General features: G+C 36.3%; 1 protein-coding gene across 9 annotated transcripts in view; it reads right to left on the bottom strand.

The window, feature by feature from the left end:
- Positions 1-23,031, bottom strand: part of ZNF711 (zinc finger protein 711) — a 42,176-nt gene that overhangs the window by 7,230 nt on the left and 11,915 nt on the right. For 8 of the 9 annotated variants that reach the window (XM_036304108.1, XM_036304107.1, XM_036304112.1 and 5 more), the window contains 3 exons: positions 20,985-21,536; positions 1,696-1,848; positions 891-1,028 (listed from right to left, as the gene is read on the bottom strand). In XM_036304108.1, coding sequence (XP_036160001.1) covers positions 891-1,028; positions 1,696-1,848; positions 20,985-21,536 — 843 coding nt within the window. The remainder of the gene's footprint in view (positions 1-890; positions 1,029-1,695; positions 1,849-20,984; positions 21,537-23,031) is intronic. The other variant, XM_036304115.1, reaches the window with a different exon arrangement.

The raw sequence follows: 23,031 nt of genomic DNA, 5'->3' as shown, positions 1-23,031 counted from the left end.
CACTTAAGTGGAGGCTCTTGCCCTTCTAGGGCAAAACAAAGCAGTTTTTGTCTTAGTATGGCAAGAAGACAGAAGAAGCCTTAGGGAAAGGCTGCATTCCTACAAAGAAGTGAGAAGAAAGTAAGCAGAGAATAAAATGTCTTCATAAGGAAATGGCAGGAAAGGAAATCTGAGGATCTTTGATCACTCTGTGATACTCAGCCCTAAGAAGCCTTAAATAGCAACTACTTGGAGACTATCAAAGGAATCATAAGTAAAGATCCTGGCAGCTTGACTTGGAAAAATACTTACTCAACCAATCCCTCAGGGATAGTAGGCAAACAACCAGTTTTCCCTTTCACTGCTAAATCCAGATAAAGGCCAACAGTGGTAATTGCCATGCGGAAAGAACAGTGGCAGTAGAGTAATAGATAGGAATTCAAACCCTACCTTCCTCACTTAATATTGGAATGACCTTGGGTAATTACTTAACTTCCCTGAGCATTTTTTCCCTGTATAAAACAGGGATAATACCACCTACTTCACAGATGAGGTGTGAGAATTAAATGAGATAATATACACATGACATATCCATTAACACAGAGAAAGTAGATTCTCCATAATTCCCTGTATCTTTGTGGGTTCTATTGAAGCCAGCAACAGTATATTGCTGATCTCTGTATCCCTGGTATCTGGACATACTATTTCATATTTGCTAATTTGAGCAATACATGTATGTATGAATAATCAAAAGGACCCTTCCCTTTTAAATTATTTTAGCAAAGGGTCAAGCTTATTTTTACTGACTTTTTTTTTTCCTATATAGTGCTTGTATTTCTGGGAATACTTTATTTTTTAAAAGAATGCATGATGGCTACTAATAAGTCACTCCAGTGCCCTTTTGTTCTTACTGATATCATCTTCTTCTTGAGAAGAATCTTTAACCGCCATGTAAACCATCTTCTCCCGTTGCATTCGGCTCTGGTCAAGCACTCCAGCTACAGAATGTCCATTGGTGTATTCACTCTCTGTGACAATTTCTGTTCCACCTTAAAAAATTAAAACACATATCAAAATAGAGAAGTATCATGGAATAATTTCTTAAATTAATGAGAATATAATAAATTTTTAGAAAAATATTCTTCCAAAATATTCCAGTACAAATTTCTAAATGTCAAGAAAATTTTCTTATAATTTACAGTTTAACTTTTTATACATCACTGAAAAATAACAAATATAACACATCACACTTATACGCCAAGCATTCTATAAGACCTTTACATTTAATCTTCACAAAAGCCCCATGAGGTAGTTATTATCATTATGGCTTACTTTACGGATGAGAACACTAAGGCAGAAGGAGGTTAAGTAAATCACAAAAGGCCACTCAGCTAAATGGCAGAACTAGGACTGAAATCCAAGCAGGCAATTCTAGCCTGCCCTTAAATACTCATTATAATTTTCACCAATAAACTAAATCCTCTCCACTCATTTGTTTTAATATATCAACTGTAATATTCTACTCATGTTTGAAAGAACCTAAGTATGATATATTCTCAATTCCTGTTTCATATTTCATATGCATTTTTATATTCCATCCCCAAAGAAACCTATAAAAAATTCTGCACTTTTAAGTCAATTTATGTATAGTCTCTAGAAAAGATAAGAATAAGTTCTAATTATTGACTATTACAGCAAAAAACTAAGTCTTTGTACCTATTTCAACATCATCTTCAGCCTCAGCTTTAAATATATACACTTTTATTACTTCTGAACCAAATCCATCTTCTTTAACATCTTGTGAACCATCACTGCCGATTTTTAATGGTGTGTTCCCCATATGCTCCAATTTCCCCCCAACATCATCCACTGTAAAATATAAAAAAGTATATATCTCAGTCAAAAAGTAACCGACATTTAGTGGGTGTTAAGCATAAGTGCAATAAGAAATAGCATGTTAACCACCTACCCACTGTATTCATTTAATGACCTATTATACAACCATTAAAAGTGGTATGTTTCATGAAAAAAAGGTGTACAACAGATATACTACATGATGATCACATTATATAAAAAACTATTCACAGGTTTCAATTTATATATATATACATATATATGTACATATATAACATTTAATACCTATATAGCTTTAATTAAAATGGTTTGGGAAAGATAAAATAATCTTCCTTCACATTCAATATTTTAAGTTAAATCCTTATACCAAATTTAATAACATAAAAATTAGAACATTCTAACAAATGTGAGGTGATACCTCATTGTCGTTCTAATTTGCATCTCTCAGGTGATTAGTGACAAGAGTTTTTTCCATGTCTCTTGGCCATCTGTATGTCTACTTTAGAGAAGTGTCTATTTAGGTCCTCTGCGCCCATTTTTTAATTGGATTATTTGTCTTCCTTTTGTTAAGTTGTATGAATTCCTTATATATTTTGGAAATTAACCCCTTATCAGATATATCATTGTCAAATATGTTCTCCTATGCAGTGGGCTCCCTTTTCATTTTGTTGATGTTTTCTTTTACTGTACAGAAGCTTTTTATTTTGATGTAGTCCCATTTGTTTATTTTCTCCTTAGTTTCCCTTGCCCTAGGACAGTGGTCAGCAAACTCATTAGTCAACAGAGCCAAATATCAACAGTACAACGATTGATATTTCTTTTGAGAGCCAGATTTTTTAAACTTAAACTATATAGGTAGGTACATTGTTATTAACCTATCTATACAGTTTAAGTACTGTTGCTATTTGGCGCCACCACGCGCTGCATATCCCGCAGCCCGCCTGCGCTGCGTCTCCTGTCATCCGACTGACTGACACCCCCCACTTCTTCTAATGCCACTTCTTCAAAATAGACTCGCCCAGGCCGAAAACTGACTTCTGTGCATGGGCCACGAAGTTTCAATCGCATTGTATGTGCGTGCCCGCACGTGGTATTTTGTGGAAGAGCCACACTCAAGGGGCCAAAGAGCCACATGTGGCTCGAGAGCCGCGGTCTGCCAACCACTGCCCCAGGAGATGTACATTGTCAGAATGGCTATCATCAACAAATTGACAAATGACAAGTACTGGTGAGGATGTGAAGAAAAGGGAATTCTATTACACTGCTGGTCAAATGCAGACTGGTCTAGCCACTATGGAAAACAGTATGGAATTTGGTCAAAAATTTTAAAATGGCACTGTCATTTGACCCAGTGATCCCACTTCTGGGAATATATCCTAAAAAAACATGAAACACCAACCAGAAAGAATATATGCACCCCTATATGCAGCACAATTTACAATAGCTAAGATCTGGAAACAGCACAAGTGCCCATCAATAGATGAGTAGATAAAAAAGTTGTGGTACATGTATATCATGGAATACTATGCAGCTGTAAAAAAGTAGGGTTTCTTACCATTTGAGGCAGCATGGAAGGACCTGGAGAGTATTATTTTAAGTGAAATGTGCCAGACAAATACAAGTATCATATGATCTCATTCACATGTGAAATCTAATGAACAAATTAAACTGATGAACGAAATAGATCCAGAGACACAGAAGCATGGAACAGATTGAAGAATCTCAGAAGGAAGGCAGGGGTGGGTAATGGGGTGAGATTAACAGGGAAACTTATATGCATAGATGCATAGCCCATGGACACAGACAATAGTGTGGTGAAGGCCTGGGAGGGGCAGGTGTAGGGTGTATCAGGTCAATGGGAAAAAATGGAGGGGGGAGCCATCTGGAATACTCTCAACAATAAAGATAATTTTTTTAAAAAAAGTAGTGGTCATAAAATATGCTCACATAAAAATTCCCAAATTTAAAAAGTTGTATTTCTAAAACCAAGTAACATATGGAATTTAAGTTTGGAAAAAAAGAGGGAATACAGAAAATACCTGGTTTTATAAAAAGGGCTTTTCAGAAATCATTACAAAATAAAATCTTAGTACATATCTTAATTTCTACTGATTCAATGAAAGGCAACTTCAAACCAGAAATTTAGTACATTTCTAGATTTACCAACATGTGCTATACTTCAAAATCATATACATAGGTAAAGCAATATTATTTGAGAATATTACTTACATTTTAAGTATACTTTAAAAATTTGATTCTTTGCCATACATGCAGCCTTTAAGAATATTAGTTTCACATGAATACTATGTACAAATTGTGCAATGAACATAATACACTCCCTTCTTTTACTATAAATATTAAACAATATATTCCCACCAAAAATTAAATGCTTACCAATTTTTATTTTAATGTTTGTCCCTAAGAAACTGAAATGTAATCTGAATTGAAAATCTGTTCTTCCCTATTATATACATCATAGTGCCGAATATGAAACATAAAATTGTGAAGTCTGATTACATCTAAACAATTCCAGAAGTACTAAAAACAGAATAAAAAGTGACACTATACAATCATCAACCCATTACTCTTAATAAATGAAGATTAACTTTATGTTCAATGTTTCATGTAGAATAACTTCCTTATGTATTTCCTGCAATCAAGGGTTTCTGGTGATAAGATCCCTCAGCTTCCATATGGATGGGAACATTTTTATTTCTCCTTCATATTTAAAGGATAATTTTGTTGGATATATTATTCGTGGCTGGTAAATTCTCTCTTTCAGACATTTAAATATTTGGTTCCAATCTCTTCTGGCTTGTACAGTTTCTGCTGAGAAGTCTGATGAAATTCTGATGGGTTTTCCTTTGTAAGTCACTTCTTTCTTTTCCCTGGCTGCTTTGAGAATTTTTTCTTTGTCATTAATTTTTGACAGCTTCAGTAACAAATGCCTTGGAGAGAGCCTCTTTGGATTGAGGACACTAGGTATTTGGTTTGCTTCTTGGATTCAAAGATCTAGTTCTTTCCATAGGTTTAGAAAGTTCTCATCCACTATTTGTTTGAATAGACTCTCTATTCCATGCTCCCTCTTCTCCTCCTCCAGAATGCCTATTATTCTAATATTGCTTTTTCTAATGGAATCACATAGTCCTTGTAGGGCTCTTTCATTTCTTCTTCTTTATGCTCCCGTCTCTCTCTCGTTAATTTCTAGATTCCTATCTTTGATATCACTAATTCTTTCCTCCATCTGATTGGCTGTTTTCTATGCTCAGTAGTTTACTCTTTTTTAATACATATTTTTAAAGAAGGGAGAGGGACAGAAAGATAGAAATATCAATGATGAGAGGGAATCACGGATTGGCTGCCTCCTGAAAACCCCATTACTAGGGATCGAGCCTGCAACCTGGGCATGTGGCCTGACCAGGAATGGAACTGCAACCTCCTGTTTCATAGTCTGATGCTCAACTGAGCCATGCCGGCTGGGCTCAGTAGTTTACTCTTAAAACATTTTTTGTTGTTGAAAGTATTACATAGGTCCTCGTTTTTCCATTAACCTTTTCCATCCTGCTCCTGTCCACCCCCCACCCAGTAGTGTACTCTTAATCTCCTTAATTGCATGCTTCATTTCTAGGATTTCTGACTTCTTCTTTAAAGTTTCAATCTCTTTGGTAAAGTACTCATTTTTTTCTTTGACTTGTTTTCAGAGTACATTGAATTGCCTGTGTGTATTTTCTCACATTTTATTATTTTCAGAACTGCAATCTTGAAATCTGTCATTTATATCACATATATCCATGTGTTCCAGCTTGCTTTCTGGAGTTTTTTCATTTTCTTTCTGATCATCCTCATTACCATGGTTATTCATGGTATTTGAAGTTCTTCTTTGCCTAAGCATTTATATCTGTCCATATTAGTGAAGAGGTTTTCCTACTATTTTCTAGTAGATGGCACTGAATTGCAAGATTTTTTTTACCTCTGTGGTCTCCCAGGCTGGACCTCCACAGCTTCCCTAAGACAATACAGATATGCTGCTTGGAGGTGGAGTTTGTTTTGCCCTCACTGTAATCACAACACCTGACCTCTGTGGGGTCCTGTCCCAAGTACTCCTCCTGGGGATCAGTCACAGAGGGATACATACAGTGGTTCTACTGCAACAGCGCTTGGTTTATGGATAATATGCTCCTCAACCCAACTCCCAGGGCAAAAGGAGGAGAGCTTTGGGAGTGGTGGGAGGCTCAGTGGTTGCACTTCTTATCTGAAATACCACGCCCTGGCCCAACAGTGGATTTCTATATGGCAGAACTGTGTGCTCTGTCAGGAGTCTGTTGACTCAGTCACTGTTCATTCCAATTGCTGCTTGCCCTGCTTAACTGCCCTTCCCCGGCAGTTCTCTGTTCTTCAAGCCAAAGGAAGCTCCTGCTACCACCAGCATCCTTCCTCTCCTGGGTGGGTGGTGAGCTCCTGCTTGCAGGGTTGCATCTGTGGGCCATCTTCATTTTCCTCCATTCTTGTCTCCCCATTTATTCCTGGTTTCCCACGTCTAGATGTTTCAATGTGCTGGTCTCTCAGACATGCGTCTGTGTTGAGCAGGGATTTCTTTGTTGAATTATAGTTGGTTAACTTTTTGACATTTATAATTTGTGACAAAAACATAAAAGAAGAGGGAGAAAAGTCTGAACTGGCAAAGGAGGATGAATATCAGATGCACTCAAAAGAAAAAATACTACAGTATATATACAAGTTTATTTTTACAAACCTAATAGTAACCACACACACAAATCCCCAAACCAGGATACATAGCTTCAAAAGAGGAAACAAAGGAAAGAAGTATAGAATACAACCAAACAAAAATAACAGACAGAAACAAAGGAAAAGAACCAATGAAGGCACAGAACTACCAGAAAACAAAAAATGAAATGGCTATACATAATCCTCATCCATCAATAATTACCCTAAACGTAAATGGTCTGAATTCCCCAATAAAGAGGCACATAGTAGCAGAGTGGATTAATAAACAAAACCCAAACATATGCTGCCTATAAGAGACACATTAAAGCTGCAATGACAAAGGTAGATTCAAAGTAAAAGGGTGGAAAATGATTCTCCAAGCAAATAACATCCAGAGAAAAGCAGGTGCAGCCATACATATGTCTGACAGAATAGATTTCAAGATGACAAAGATAACAAGAGACAAATATGGACACTTTATAATGATAAAAGGGACACTACATCAAGAAAACATAAAACTTCTTTAATATATATATGCACCTAACCAGAGAGCACCAAAATATATAAAACAATTACTCACAGAACTAAAGGAGAAACAGATAAAAACACAATCATAGTTGGGGACCTTAATATTCCATTGAAAGCTCTAGACAGATCAACCAAACAGAAAATTAATAAAGAAATAGCCTTAAATGAAACACTAGACCAAATGGACATAATTGACATTTGCAGAACCTTTCATCCGTAACATCAACCAAAGGACTTATATGCAAGCATACAGGCCTAACCAATGCACACAGACAACAGGGGGTAAGAGCATGAGAGAGAGGATGGGGGGTAAGGACACATATGTAATAACTTAATCAATAAAGAAATTTTAAGAAAAGAGAACATGAGAGAAGATGGAAGGAAAGAAGGAATGAAGGGGAAAAGGCAGGCAATTAAGACAGGGAGAAAGGGAAGAAAAGAAAGCAAGAAAGAAAGGTATCAGTGTGATATGTTTATTGACTGATTGATTTCAAAACAGAGCATCTATGTGGTACAAATCTGTTCTTTAATTTACTTGGAAGGAATGGATGAAAAATAAAAGCCTGAAAAAGTAAAAAACAAACAAAAACAACACAAAAAACCCCATCAGATTATACAATCTTCTCCAGTGCACATAGGAAATTCTCAAGTATAGATCATATGTTGGGTTCTTAAACTAGCATCAACAAATTCAAGAAGAATGAAATTATACCAAATGTATTCTCTGACCACGATGCCTTGAAATTAAAAATCAATTGTAAAAAGAAAGTAAAGAAATCCACAAATATGTGGAGATTAAACAACATACTACTAAAAAATTACTGGTTCAAAGAAGAAATAAAAGATGAGATCAAAAGTTATATAGAGGCAAATGAGAATGATGACACAATATATCAAAACTTCTGGGATGCAGCAAAAGCAGTAATAAGAGGGAGGTTTATATCACTACAGGCCTATCTCAAGAAACAAGAGAAATCCCAAGTAAACAACCTAACATCAGATCTTAAAGAACTAGAAAAAAGAAGAACAAAAGGAACCCAAAGTCAGAAGAAAGGAAATAATAAGAATTAGAGCAGAACTGAATGAAATAGAGAACAAAGATTATACAAAAAAATCAATAAAACAAAGAACTGGTTCTTTGAAAATATTAATAAAATTGACAAATCCCTGGCTAGACTCACTAAGGAAAAAAAGCAAAAAGGCCCATAGAAACAAAAAACAGAAATAAGAGAGAAGTCACCAGGGACATCATAGATATACAAAGGATCATATTAGAATATTATGAAAGACTATATGCCATCAAATTCAATAACCTAGAAGAAATGGATAAGTTCTTATACTTATATAACCTTCCTAATCTAAATCATGAAGAATTGGAAAATCTAAATAGACCAATAAGTAGTAAGGAAATTGAAACAACCATCAAAAACCTCCCAAAAAAGAGTTCAGAAACAGATGGCTTCACCAGTGAATTCTACCACGCCTTCAAAGATTTAAAACCTGCCCTTCTCAAACTATTCCAAAAAATTGAAGAAGCAGCAGCAATACTTCTTAACACATTTTAGACCAATATAACTCTGATAACAAAATCTGGCAAAGATAACACACAAAAAAAGAAAACTACAGACCAATATCTCTGATGAATACAGACACAAAAACCCTAAGCAAAATACTAGCAAATCAAATACAACACTGCATCCAAAAAATAATATCATACACCATAATCAAATCAGGTTCATTCCAGGGGCACAAAGATGGTTGAATAACACAAATTAATTAATGTAATACACCACATTGACAAAAAAAGTATAAAATCATATGATCTTATCAATAGATGCAGAAAAAGAATTTGATAAGATACCTCTTATTTATGATTAAAACACTCAATAAAATAATAGAAGTGTACCTCAAAATAATAAAGGCTATAAATGATAAACCCTCAGCTAATATCATACTCCACGGCAAAAAACTGAAAGCTTTTCCCCTAAGAATGGAACAAGACAAGGATGTCCACTCGCACTACTCTTATTCAACATAGTGCTAAAAGTCCTATCCAGAGGAATAAGGAAATAGAAAGAAATAAAAGGCACCCAAATAGGGAAGAAGTAAAATTGTCACTTTTTGCAGATGACATGATTCTGTGTGTAGAAAACCCTAAAAATTCCACCAAAAAGCTATTAGAAACAATAAACAAGTACAGTCAAGTTGCAGGATACAAAATCAATGTGCAAAATCCATTGCCTTCCTATATACCAGTGGTTCTCAACCTTCCTAATGCCGCGACCCTTTAATACAGTTCCTCATGTTGTGGTGACCCCCAATTTCATTGTTACAAATTGAGCATAATTAAAGCATAGTGATTCATCACAAAAACAATATGTAATTATATATGTTTTTTCCGATGGTCTTAGGTGACCCCTGTGAAAGGGTTATTTAACCCCCAAAGGGGTCGCGAGCCCCAGGTTGAGAACCGCTGCTATATGCTAACAACAAACTTCAGAAAAGAAATGGAAAAAAAATTCCTTTGCCATTGCAACAAAATAATAAAATACCTAGAAATAAACTTAAAGAATGTGAAAGACCTATATACTGAAAATTACAAAGCATCATTAAAAGATATTGAAAAAGACACTAAAAATAAAAAAAAAAATATCATGTGTTCATGGTTTGAAGAATCAACATAGTTAAAATATGTTCATATTACCAAAAGCAATATACAGATTTAATGCAATCTCCATTAAAATCCCATATCATTTTTTAAGAAATAGAATGAGAACTCATCAGATTTTTATGGAACCACAAAAGACTCCAAATAACCAAAGCAATCCTGAGGAAAAAGAATGAAGCTGGAGGTATCATGCTAACTGACATCAAATTATACTACAGAGCTAAGATAATCAAAACAGTATGGTATTGGCAGAGAAACAAACACACTGATCAATGGAACAGAATAGAGAGCCTAGCTATAAAAACACATGTATATGGACAGGTAATTTTCAACAAAGGAGCCAGAAACACATAATGGAGTAAAGATAGTCTCTTCAATAAAAGATGCTGGGAAAACTGGAAAGCCACATGAAAATGAATGAAACTGGATTACATTTTGTCCCCATGTGCAAAAAATTAATTCAAAATGGGTCAAAGACCTAAATATAAGACCAGAAACAATAAGTTACATAGAAGAATATATGGGTACCAAATTTATGGACCTCGGTGAAAGAGAACATTTTATGCCTCTGGTGGAGGCAGACTAAGGGCAAGAAATTTAGGGAAGTGCAAATCAAAACTGCAGTGAGATACCACCTCACACCTGTTAAGAGTGGTCATTATCAACAAGACAAGCAATAACGTGTTGGAGAAATTATGGAAAAAAGGGAACACTCTTTCATCATTTGTAGACTGATACAACCACTATGGAGTCTGGTGAATCCTCAAAAATTCAACAATAGAGCCACCATACAACTTAGCAATTCCTCTCTTGAGTATATACCTGAAAAACTTGAAAGCATGTATTCACAAAAACATATGCACCCAATGTTCATTGCAGCATTATTCACTGTGGCCCAGACATGGAAACAACCAGTGTCCTACAATAGAGGACTAGATAAAGACGTGGTACATATACACAATGGAATACTACTCATCCATAAGAAAGAATGAAATAGCACCATTTACAACAACATGGATAGATGGATCTTGAGAATATTATGTTAAGTGAAATAAGTCAGTCAGAAAAATCTAAGAACCATATGATTTTACTCATATGTGGAATATAAAACTGAAATTCGTGAACACAAACAGCAGTGTGGTGGTTGCCAGAGGGAATGGGGTAGGGTGAGGAGGGGTCCTAATATATGTTGACTGGAGAAGATTTGACTCTGTGTGGTAGGCACACGGTACATACAATATACAGATTTTGTAACATAGAAACCTACACCTGAAAACTATATGTTCATGTTGACTAATGTCACCTTAATAAATTTAATTTAAAAATCTAAATGGGTCAAAGTCTAGATTTTCCCTACCTCACTTTGAAATTTTATACATACATTTTCAAAAATAGTCCTTTTGCCTTTCAAAATGGTGGAAAACAATAAATTCCAGAAATTCTTTTACAATGCAAAGTTGAACTTTGTGATTAAATATAAACTTAATACTATTTAAGTGTTCAAACTATTTGTCTATGACAGAAAGCACCAAAATGATCAATATAAACAAGTTAAATATTTTCATTCCTTCATAGCTTCTAATTCTGTTCCTTCATTTCTGGCAAATATTTTTGGGAAGCAATGAAACAGATTCAAATAAAAAAAAGAAAGATGAAGCCCGGCTCACATGGCTCAGTGGTTGAGCGTTGAACTATGAACCAGGAGGTCATGGTTCAACTCCTGGTCAAGGTACATGCACAGATTGCGGGTTCGATCCCCAGTATGAGGCGTGCAGGAGGCAGCCGATCAATGATTCTCATCATTAATGTTTCCAACTCTCTCCCCCTCTCCCTTCATCTCTGAAATCAATTTTAAAAAAAGATGATGAAGTATATATTATTGGTTTAATAGCTTCTCTTTTTAAAATAGTGCATTATGCTCAGTGAAATAAGTCTGTCAGAGAGAAATACCATAGGATTTCACTTATATTTGGAATTAAATAACAGAATAAACAAATAAATAAAATTGAAATAGAATCATAGACAGAGAATGGACTGGGCTTTCCCAGAGGGGGTGGGGCATGGGAAACTGGAAGAAGTGAAGGAATTAAGAAGTACAAACTTATAGTTACAAAAGTCATAGGAGATGCAAAGTACAGCATAGAGAATATAGTCAATAATATTGCAATAACTATTTATGGTGCCAGTTTATTTCCGGGCACTCTATTCTGTTCCATTGATCTTTATGTTTTTATGCCAGAACCAAGTTGTTTTGTCCTTGTAGTATAGCTTGATATCAGGTATTTTGATAACTCCAACTTTGTTCCTCTGTCTCAAGATTGCTGAGACTATTCGGGTTCTCTTATGGATACGTGTAAATTTTTTTGATTATTTCTTCTAGTTCTGTGAAATACACTGATGGTATGTGATAGGAATGGTACTGAGTCTATAGGTTGATTTGATTAGCATTGATATTTTAATGATGTTAATTCTTCCTATCTATGATGGCAGTTTATGCTTCCATTTATTTGTATTTTCTTCTATTTCTTTCTTCAGTATCTTACAATTTTCCCAGTACAGGTCTTTTACCTCCTTGGCTAAATCTATTCCTACATTATTTTTCTTTTTGATGCAGTTGTGAATGGGATAACATTACCTTCACTTTTTCATAATTCATTATTGTTGTATAAAAATGGAACCAATTTCTGAATATTAACTTTGTACTCTGATAGTTTAATGAATTCATGTATCAGTTCTAGTAGTTTTTGGTGGAATCTTTAGGGTTTTCTATATACAGCATCATGTCATCTGCAAATGATGGCATTATTATTTCTTCCTTTCCAATTCAGATGCCTTATATTTCTTCTTCTTGTCTGACTGCTTGTGACTAGGACTTCCAGTACTATCTATAACAGTGATGGCGAACCTTTTGAGCTCGGCGTGTCCGCATTTTGAAAAACCCTAATTTAACTCTGGTGCCGTGTCACATATAGAAATTTTTTGGTATTTGCAACCATAGTAAAATAAAGATTTATATTTTTGATATTTATTTTATATATTTGAATGCCATTTAAGAAAGAAAAATCAACCAAAAAATGAGTTCGTGTGTCACCTCTGACACGCGTGTCATAGGTTCACCATCACTTATCTATAATAATAAAAGCATAATATGCTAATTAGACTGGACATCCTTTTGGACTACCTTCCTTCCAGAGAGCCAGGGTTGCGAGCGAGGGAAGCCCGGGTCCCGGGTGCCAGAAGGACGCCAGTGCCAGCAGCTGGGGGAAGGAAGGCCTACTCTTGCACAAATTTCATGCATCAGGCCTCTAGTGTTGAATAAGTGGTGAAAGCAGATATCCCTGGCTTGTTCCTGATCTTAAGGAAAACATGTTAAGTTTTTCATCACTGTGATCTTGGCTGTGGGTTTGTCATAAACATCCTTCATTATGTTGAGGTATGTTCACTGTATTCCCACTTTGCTGAAAATTTTTTATCATAAATGGGTGCTAGATTTTACCAAATAATTTTTCTACATCTATTGATATGATTTTTATCCTTCATCTTGTTTACGTGATGTATCATGTTTATTGATTTGCAGATATTGTACGAACCTTGCATCCCAGGAATAAATCCCATTTGATCATGGTGTATGAGTTTTTTAATGTCTTACCAGATATGATTTAATACTTTGTTGAGGGTTTTTGCATCTATGTTCATCAGGGATACTGGCCTATAATTTTATTTATTTTTAGTGCCTTTATCTAGTTTTGGAATTAGATAAAGCTTATTTTATATGCTTGGCTATATAAAATAAACTTGGAAGTCTTCCCTCCTCTTGAATTTTTTGGAATACTTTGAGAATAGGTGTTAATTCTTTGAATGTTTGGTACTATTCACCTGTGAAGCCACCTAGTCCAGGACTTTTGTTTGCTGGGAGTTTTTATTACTGCTTTGATTTCATTAGTTTTAATCAGTCTGTTCAGATTTTTCTATTTCTTTTGTTTTAAAAAACTGATAATTTTATGCTGTGACTCAACTTTTCTTTTTATTTAATTTTTTTTAATGTTGACATTATTGCAGGTGTTCCCCTTCAAACCCATCTTTGCCCATCTCCACCCTCTCTGGCAACTCCCTTCCTTGGCCTTTACTAAATTATTGTCCATGTCCATGGGGTATGCACATATGTTCTTTAGCTATTTCCTTCACCTTTTTTTTATCCAGTCATCACCCACCCTGCACCCCTTGGGCACCGGCCAGCATGTTCCACATATTCATGCTTCTGGTTCCATTTTGTTCATCATTCCACATTAGTGAGATAATCTGTTCCTTATTATTCTTTTTTGTTAATTCTCACCAGAGGATATTTTTCCATTGGTTTTTAAACAGAGTGGCAAGGAGGTGGTGAGACAGAGAAAGAGAAACTTTGATATGAGAGACACACATCGATTTGTTGCCTCTTGCACATGCTCCGATCAGGGGCAGGGATCAAGCCTGCAACCTAGGTACATGCCCTTGACAAGAATCGAATCCAGGACCCTTCAGACTGCAGGTCGAAGCTCTATCCACTGAGGCAAACTGGCTAGAGCTGTTTCTTCTTGAATCATTTTTGGAGGATAGTATGTTTCTAGGAATTTATCCATTCCTTCCAGATTATCCAACTTCTTGGCATATAGTTGTTATTTTCTTATAATCCTTTGTATTTCTGTGATGTTAGATGTTACTTCCCCTCTTTCATTTCTGATTTTATTTATGAGGGTCCTCTTTTTTTCTTAATGATTCTGATTAAAGGTTTATCAATCTTGTTTATCTTGTCAAGAATCAGTTCTTGGTTTCATTGATCTTTTGTATTGTTTTTTAGACTCCCTTTCATTTATTTCCACTCTGATCTTTATCTCTGTCCTGCTACTAACTTTGCCTTTGTTGTTCTTTTTCTAGTTCCTTTAAGTGTAAAGTTAGTTTGAGATTTTTTTTGCTTTGTGAGGTACATTCAAGGTCAACTGCCACCCACTGGATGCTCTGGGACTTTTGTGGTAGAGTAGCGTCTCAAGGAGTCTTTAGGGTAAGGCCAGCAGAGATCATCAAGCCCAAAGAGATCAAGATTTGTCCATGAGTAGGGAGGGCTCTGAATAGGAACCGTGGCACCAGTTGGAAGTGAGAGGGAAAAATGGACCCCACCCAAGAGCCAGACAATTCATTTTTTCTCAGAGTATGCCCGGACTTCCTGGAATATGTTCTGCACCTAGGGACCAGGCTGGCCAAGTTCACTGACAATACTGCAGGATCATCAGGAGTTGGGAGGGTAGAAATAGTGGTTCTCCTATTGTTGAGCTAGTGGACCTCCCTTGAGGTGGGAGTCACAGCTACCCTTGCATGCCACGGGCTGCTCTGTTGCTCTGGGAGGGGTGCAAGAGAAGGGAGGTTGTGGGTGGCAAGGGTTGGGGGAGGGGTTCCTCTGCTCTGGCAAAGGAGGTGAGGGGATAGCAACTCAGTGTATGTATGGGGAGATGGTGGAGGGGGTTGGGGGAAGGGGCTCAATGTTTGAGGAAAGGGGAATAAGATAGGTGCAGCAACTCTTTTGTGTGTGGTAGTGTGTGTGTCTGTGTGTGCATGTGTGTGTGTGTGTGAGTGAGAGAGAGAGAGAGAGAGAGAGAGAGAGAGAGAGAGAGAATGAGAATGGCAGCCTGATGGAAGCAGTGTGGTGGAGAGGGGTGCTGCTAGCAGTTGGGGGAAAGGGTGCGGTTGAGGTGGTGGTGGCAACAGCTAAGGCACCGCTTCCTGCTCTATTACCCAATGCACATAGGGCCACTGTTCTTGGCAATCAATGACTTTATAAATAGATCCTCAAAGACTCTTCTTAATGCATTTAATATTCAAAATACCCCAAATTCAAACTTAACCTTTTTGCTTGTTATAAGTTTTACAATATTCAAGTCTCACAGTGCTGTTTCTCAACTCATATAGCATTCCACTCAGCAGTAAGCAGGTGACATTACATACACGACAGAATTCTGTTAGCACTAAATATAACCTAAATGAGTAAGGTGCACTGTTAGCCAACACTGTAAAGTGTTAACGTTCAATTTTTTTTTATAAACCATTGACACAATATGATCAGAATTTCATTTTAGCAAAATATATAACATTCCTTTTTAAAGCTAAGTAGGCTTTCTACTGTACCCCTTTTATATTACATTCCAAAATTATATGGTGGATATAATATTATCAGTATACAGTGTTTGATGTACCACAGGGATGGGGTCAGGATATGTGTAAAACATTTGTATTTCACAATGCTGAAAAAAAAATTAGTAACATTTTATTACAAAGGTATTCTATACCTAGGTATATACCGAAGAGATCTGAAAACATATAGTTGCACAAAAAGATGTACATGATTATTCATGTTGGCATTATTCATTATAGCCAAAAAGTAGAAACAACCCAAAAGACTATGATTTATCAAATGGATAAATAAAATGTATATCCATATAATGAATATTACTTGGTAATAAAACTGAAGTACTGACATGCTACATAGATAATCCTTGAAAGCATTATGCTAAGTGAAGGAAGCCAGACACAAGAGGCCACATAGTATACACTTCCATTTCTATGAAAATTTTGGAATAGGCAAACCTATAGTGACAGAAATTGAAGCAGTGGTTACCTAGGGGGTGTTGAAGTGGGGGAGGTGACTGATAAAAGGTATGGGGTTTCCTTGTGCGGTGAAGAAATATTCTACAATTGATTACAGTAATGGTTGTGCAATTCCTTGAATATACTAAAAACCACTGAACTGCACATCTTAAAAGGTAAATTGTATAGCATATGAATTATATCTCAACAAAACTATTATATTAAAAAGGTTATAATAGGTATTTACTTTTCTCTTTTACCCATAAAGCTGATGAGGTTGATGTTATCTCCCCTAAAGGCCCTATCAAGATATTGTGCTTTGTATAAAAATATGCTCCTGAAAGAAATATAAACTGATTTTATAGGTCAAAAGTAATTTAAATGCAGCATATTAGTTCATCATTTAAAGGAACTTCCCTCCTTCAGTGATGCTTTTTATAAAGGAAATCAGCACCTATGTCTTAATGGGAGTTTGGTATTTTAAAGAAAAACAAACCTAGGGTAACTCTGTCTTAGATAAAGTTATGCTATTAATATCCAAGTTACTTTTATCTTTATTGTTGAAAGTATTATAGACTAGAAGCCTGGTGTATGGATTTGTGCACTGGTGGGGTCCCTTGGGTGGCCTGCAGAGATTGGGCCGAAACTGGCCCGGTGCATGGATTAGTACACCAGGGGGGCCCCTCGGCCTGGCCTGTGGGGATCAGGCAGAAACTGGCTTTCCAACATCCCCCGAGGGGTCCCAGATTGTGAGGTGACATAGGTTCGCCATCACTGGAGATAAGGCCAGGCCGAGGGACTCCACCAGTGCACGATCGGGGCCAAAGAGGGACCACGGAAAGGCTCCAGGGTGTCTCCAGTCCATCTCACCCAGACCCCAGCAGCAAGCTAACCTACCCGTCGGAGGGTCTGCCCCCTGGTGGTCAGTGCGTATCATAGTGACTGGTCGAACTAATGGTCGGGCACTTAGCATATTAGGCTTTTATTATATAGGATGGTCCCCTTTTATCCTAATTGACCCCCTCCAGCCTACTCCCACCCCCTCCCCAGGCTTTCACCACACTATTGTCTATGTCCATGGGTTATGCATATATGCATATAAGTTCTTTGGTTATTCTCTTCCTACCCCCTCCCTTCAGTCTGGTATACATCAGTCTGTTGCATGCTTCAGTGCCGGGAGCCGGTCCATCTTTGCTGTTTCAAGGGACCTGGCATATATGGCATACTGTTCTTAATATGTTTGCTCACCTTCTTGGCACTATGTGTTTTAACCAAGGTCACCTCTCTGAGAAAGGTTGTTTCCCCAGGTAGGGATTTTCCCCTGAAGTTAGGGAGGGAATAAAACCCCTTAACTAAGTGCCAGGCAGGTAATTAATCACTTTAACTACGAACAATCATGCTTAAGCTACATAATCTTTACTCCCTGGAATGTAGATAAACACCCTAACCTTTGGAATAGAGATTGATAGGATTGGAATCAACTGGTATAAATACAGATGTAACAAGACAATAGGACACAGAACCTAGACACAGAACCTAGAGACAGAAGAACTTCGCTGGAGAGAACATGGCAAAAGATCCTGGACAGAAACTGGCCACAGACCCTAGAGACAGAACCTAGAGACAGAACCTGGCTGAAGAACCTAGAGACAGAACCTGGCTGAAGAACCTAGAGACAGAACCTGGCTACAGAACCTGGATAGAACATGGCAAGAGAACCTGACTAGAACCCAGAGACAGAACTTGGCTGGAGAACCTGGACAGAACCTGGCTGGAGAACCTAGCAAGGGAACATGGCTACAGAACCTGGCTGGAGAACCTGGAGAATCTGGCTGGAGAACCTAGCAAGAGAACATGGACACAGAACCTGACTGGAGATCCTAACCAGAACTTCGCTGGAGATCCTGACCAGAACTTGGCTAGAGATCCTGGCTAGGCTGCTGATCAACTGAACGCCGACTCCGTCCACACCTTTGGGGACCCCTGGGCCTGCTGGGGCTGGACCCCAGCACTTCAGTGTCTCTGGCTCTATTTTGCTCATCAGTTTATTTTGTTCATTATAGTCCACATATAAATGACATTATGTGATACTCGTCTTTCTCTGACTGGCTTATGTCACTTAGCATAATACACTCCAGGTCCCTCTATGCTGTCTCAAATGGTAAGAGATCCTTCCTTTTTATAGCTGCATAGTATACCATTGCATAAATATACCATAGTTCTTAAATTAATTCATCTACTGTTGGGCACTTGGGCTGTTTCCAGATCTTAGCTATCGTAAATAACACTGCTATAAACACAGGAGTACATATATTCTTTCTGATTGGTGTTTCAGGCTTCTTAGACTATATTCCTAGCAGTGGGATCACTGGATCAAAGGGCAGTTCCATTTTTAATTTTTTGAGTAAAGTCCACACTGTTTTCCATAGTAGCTGTACCTGTCTGCCTTCCACCAGCAGTGTACTAGGGTTCCTTTTCCTTCATATCTTCGCCATCATAAAATAATAATAATAACTATGATGATGATGATGATATCCAAGTTACTTAGCACAAGTGGAAGAACCTAACCATCTAAGATAAAGAATTTGTGAAGTGTGGCCTGAAAGTAGAAAAAATTCAGATGCACCTCAGATATTCAGAGAAGACAAACTCTACCTCTAAAACTCAGTTACTGACAAGATTTCCTTATAGGATTATTCAGGGATTCAGAAATAAGACAAAGGTATGTTTTAAGTTCTCAACTTTATCTCTTAGATATTTTGAAAATCTCTATCTTGGAAAAATAAACAAAGAATAGGACTTTAATGTTAATTTAACACCGAATCCTTTCAAGGCAATTTATTCTCGAATTCCTAAAAGATTCAATGGCCAACAGAAACCAAGAGGTAAACAAAATGAAGTAAATATTAAGAGATGGATAAAAAGAAAAGCTATATAAAAATAATAATAAAATAAAACATATGAAAATGGAAAGAAAGAGTACCTAGTCTTATTTGAATATTTTAACCTTTATAAAATATAGTCTAGGACCTGGGTCGTGGGAAAATGGGTGATATAAAAAACTTCATTTTGTATATTTGTATATCCTGCTTTCCAAAATTAAAAATTCTTAAGTTTTAAAGGGATTTTTTTAAATGTTGCTGTTTCTCTACTAATGAATAAGGAATTCATTAATCCCTAGTTTAAATTCCTCTTAGAATGACCCTGCTGCAGTTCCAATATTATTCAAGCAATATACTTTTTTAAAAAAATAATTTTCAGCCTACTTAGAGTAGGACAGAAATTCTCTGCATTTGTCAATATAGTAATAATATAAATAATAGAAACTAAAATATTCTAGAAACTTAAAAAAACCCTTTTATAGAATCAAATTATAGATGATATGTTAAGGGATGACTATTTACATTACATATGATGTTTAAATTTTAGACCATGTTAACACTAAAGAGTTTAATTTGACAAGTACCCATTTTAAAGGCATAATGAATTTGTGTTGGTACAGAAAGACTACTGACTTTGCCATACCATTATATACAAACATAACTGTAGGTTGTTTTTTTATGTAAGGTTAAATGTAAATACGGAGTTGCTTTAGTAATCCACATTAGTTTAAAAAGAGATAGTAACATTTACACAGTCTTTTAGTAGCTTGAATCATTCCCTTAAAAACAATGTAAATATTCAAAATTGCATATAGAGAAAAAAGTTAACACACTAGACTTCATAATCATATTTAAAATTAAAGTAATCTAATTTTTTTCATTTTAAATTCACTGATACACACATATAATAATCACTGTATGCATACTTACATACACACATATACTCTAGCTCCCAATCAACCATTTTGTAATTTTATAAAGAAAAGAACAAAAATCCTCTATGGAAAAGTGAAGTCTTTACCTAAGCTTTACTACTTCCAGCATGATCCCTTCAAATTTATAATGTATAGACCCACTTCTATCTCTAGCTCCATCTATAACTTATTAGATTTTTATTATTGTTGCTATTCAGGCAAACGCACCCCTTAGAATGAGAACAAGATATTTCTATCTTCCTCCTCCAGATAGAGTGTCTTAAGGACATCGTAAAGCAGTCTGAAATAAACACACATATTTACACAAACAGGAAAAAACACACAGGGAAAATTGTAGAACACAATCTGAGTTTATAATTTACTTTTCAAGTGTTGCATAAAAACTAATTATACGTTTTTGAACATATTATGCTTAAATTCCTAAGCAAAACTGAACAACTCCAATACCTGCCATATTAAAAGTAAAGCAATGGCTACCTAAAATAAATTTCCCATTTTAAAATATATATATTTACCATTAAAATTCTGTATCAGTTAATGTTCTTGCTGTACTTTCCAAATCTATATTTCTGTTCGAAGATATTACTAAATTATGTTATTTTATTTTGGATATGAATATTCATTCAGTAAATTAAAAATATGAGCAAATTCAAAAAAGCATGTCAACAATAGTTTTGAAAATTTTCTTTTTAAAAAATTACTCCCATGATTTTTATTGAGTAAATCCCTCATCCCACAAAAACTTTCCGGGTTCTAAATCAATCTCTCAAGTACTTATGAACTTTATGTTCCACTTACATGATATCATTAAGTAGTCTTCAGAAGTGCTCTTGACATCCTCCTCCTCCTCATCATCATCATCTTCAGTTTTAATAGTAACTGTAGATCCAGGAACACCACCAGCTGTTTGAATCACAGTTTCTGAATCTGAATTAGTTACAAGAACCTCCTCCGATACCATTGTGGGAGAGTCAACTCCTGAAACACAATCTTGGACCACATGTTCTAAGTGTCCATCAGGACCAGTAACAATGTCAGCCACAAAAACCTGCTCAGGTACTCTAACGGCTTCTGTAATTAGCTCAGAAGTCAAGATGTGATCACCATCATCTTCCTCTATATCCTCTTCAATAGCGACATCAGCTTCAAGTACAGCTTCAGGAACAATTACACCTTCTGTTACTACATCAGTCTCAGTGATGATATCAGGCCCATGAACAACTTCAGCTGCAAGGCCATGATCAAGAGTTATCCCATCATCTGTGACAACATCAGAAACTAATACAGCCTCAGGAACTGAAACAACAATATGGTCTCCATCGATATGCGCAGTACCAGCCATTCCAGCCACTATAATATAAACAATTATTCAAAAAGTAGTTATATTATTAGTTAAAAGAACTGTACTTAATATGTTAGATGACATAAAATATTTCAAGTAAGAAATAGTCCTGGCCAAACTATCATTAAAAAAAAATCACTGATAATTGGAGTGTAATAAAAACCATCACCAATCAGGAAGGGGGTGAAAACAATGTTCGCCAAATCTAAATTAGAACCTTAAAAATGATGTATTTTATTTTCAAGTAAAACATAGTCACAGTGATATATCACTACACACCAATTAGAACAATTGAAATAAAAAACAAATAACAGCACAGGTTAGTGAGGATGTGGAGAAAGTTGATATCTCATATTTTGCTGGTGGGAATGTAAAATGTAGCAGACACTCTGGAAAATAGTTTGGCGGTTTCTTATAAAACTAAACATGTACTTACCATACAACCCAACACTTGGCTCTAGGGAATTTTCCACAAAATTATTAAAACATATGTTTATACAAAAACTACACATAAATATTAATAACAGCTCATAGTAACTATTACTCATAGTAGCAAAATATTGAAAATAATCCAAATGTCCTTCAGCAATGAATGGTTTGCTAAACCAATTCTGGCACATCCTTACTATGGAATACTACTCAGCAATAAAAAAGGGACAAACCACTGCTACATTCAACAACCTGAATGAATATCCAAAAAATTATGCTGAGTAAATTACCAAAATTTACAATACTGTATAATGTATAAATGGAATAACTTCTATAGCATTCACAAAATAAAAAAACTACACAGCTGGAGAATAGATTAGCAGCTGCCAAGTGTGGGCATGTGTGTGTGAATGTATTGGCATAGCATATATATGGTAATGGAACAGTTTGTATCTTCATTGGGGTGGTGTTTACACAAATCTATATGTGGGTTAAAACTACATAGAATTATACACACGCACACACAAATGTACATAGAAAAAATGGTAACAACTGAATTAAGTCTGTACTCTACTTAACAGCAATGCACCAATATTAACACATTGTTTGCAGGTAGTTTTTATCGCGCGCTAACAGGTGGCGCGGGCCATTTTTGCTAATTTTTTGCGCAAATGGCAACGTTCAGTAAAATTACGATAACTTTAGTTTACGTATTTATACGTTACCCGCATTCTACCGCTAGTCTATAAAAAACGAATTAATACGAGTCCTGCGCTCTACTACACTGGTAGAACGTATAAATACGTAAAACGTGTAAACACGTTTCCCACATACAATGTGTTAATTTCCTGGTTACGATATTATTAGAGGCCCGGTGCATGACATTCGTGCACTGGTGAAGGGGGTGTCCCTCAGCCCATCCTGCACCCTTTAGCAGTCCGGGAGTTCTTGGGGGATGTCTGACTGATGTCTTAGGCCCCATGGGGAGCAGGCCAAAGCCGCAGTCGGACATCCTTATAAGGTGCTGCTGCGGAGGTGGGAGAGGCTCCTGCCACTGCTGCTGCGCTTGCTAGC

The sequence above is a fragment of the Myotis myotis genome, unplaced genomic scaffold (assembly GCF_014108235.1).
Source record: "Myotis myotis isolate mMyoMyo1 unplaced genomic scaffold, mMyoMyo1.p scaffold_m19_p_4, whole genome shotgun sequence".
NCBI classification, from domain to species: Eukaryota; Metazoa; Chordata; class Mammalia; order Chiroptera; family Vespertilionidae; genus Myotis; species Myotis myotis.
This window is presented reverse-complemented; position numbering and strand designations above follow the sequence as displayed.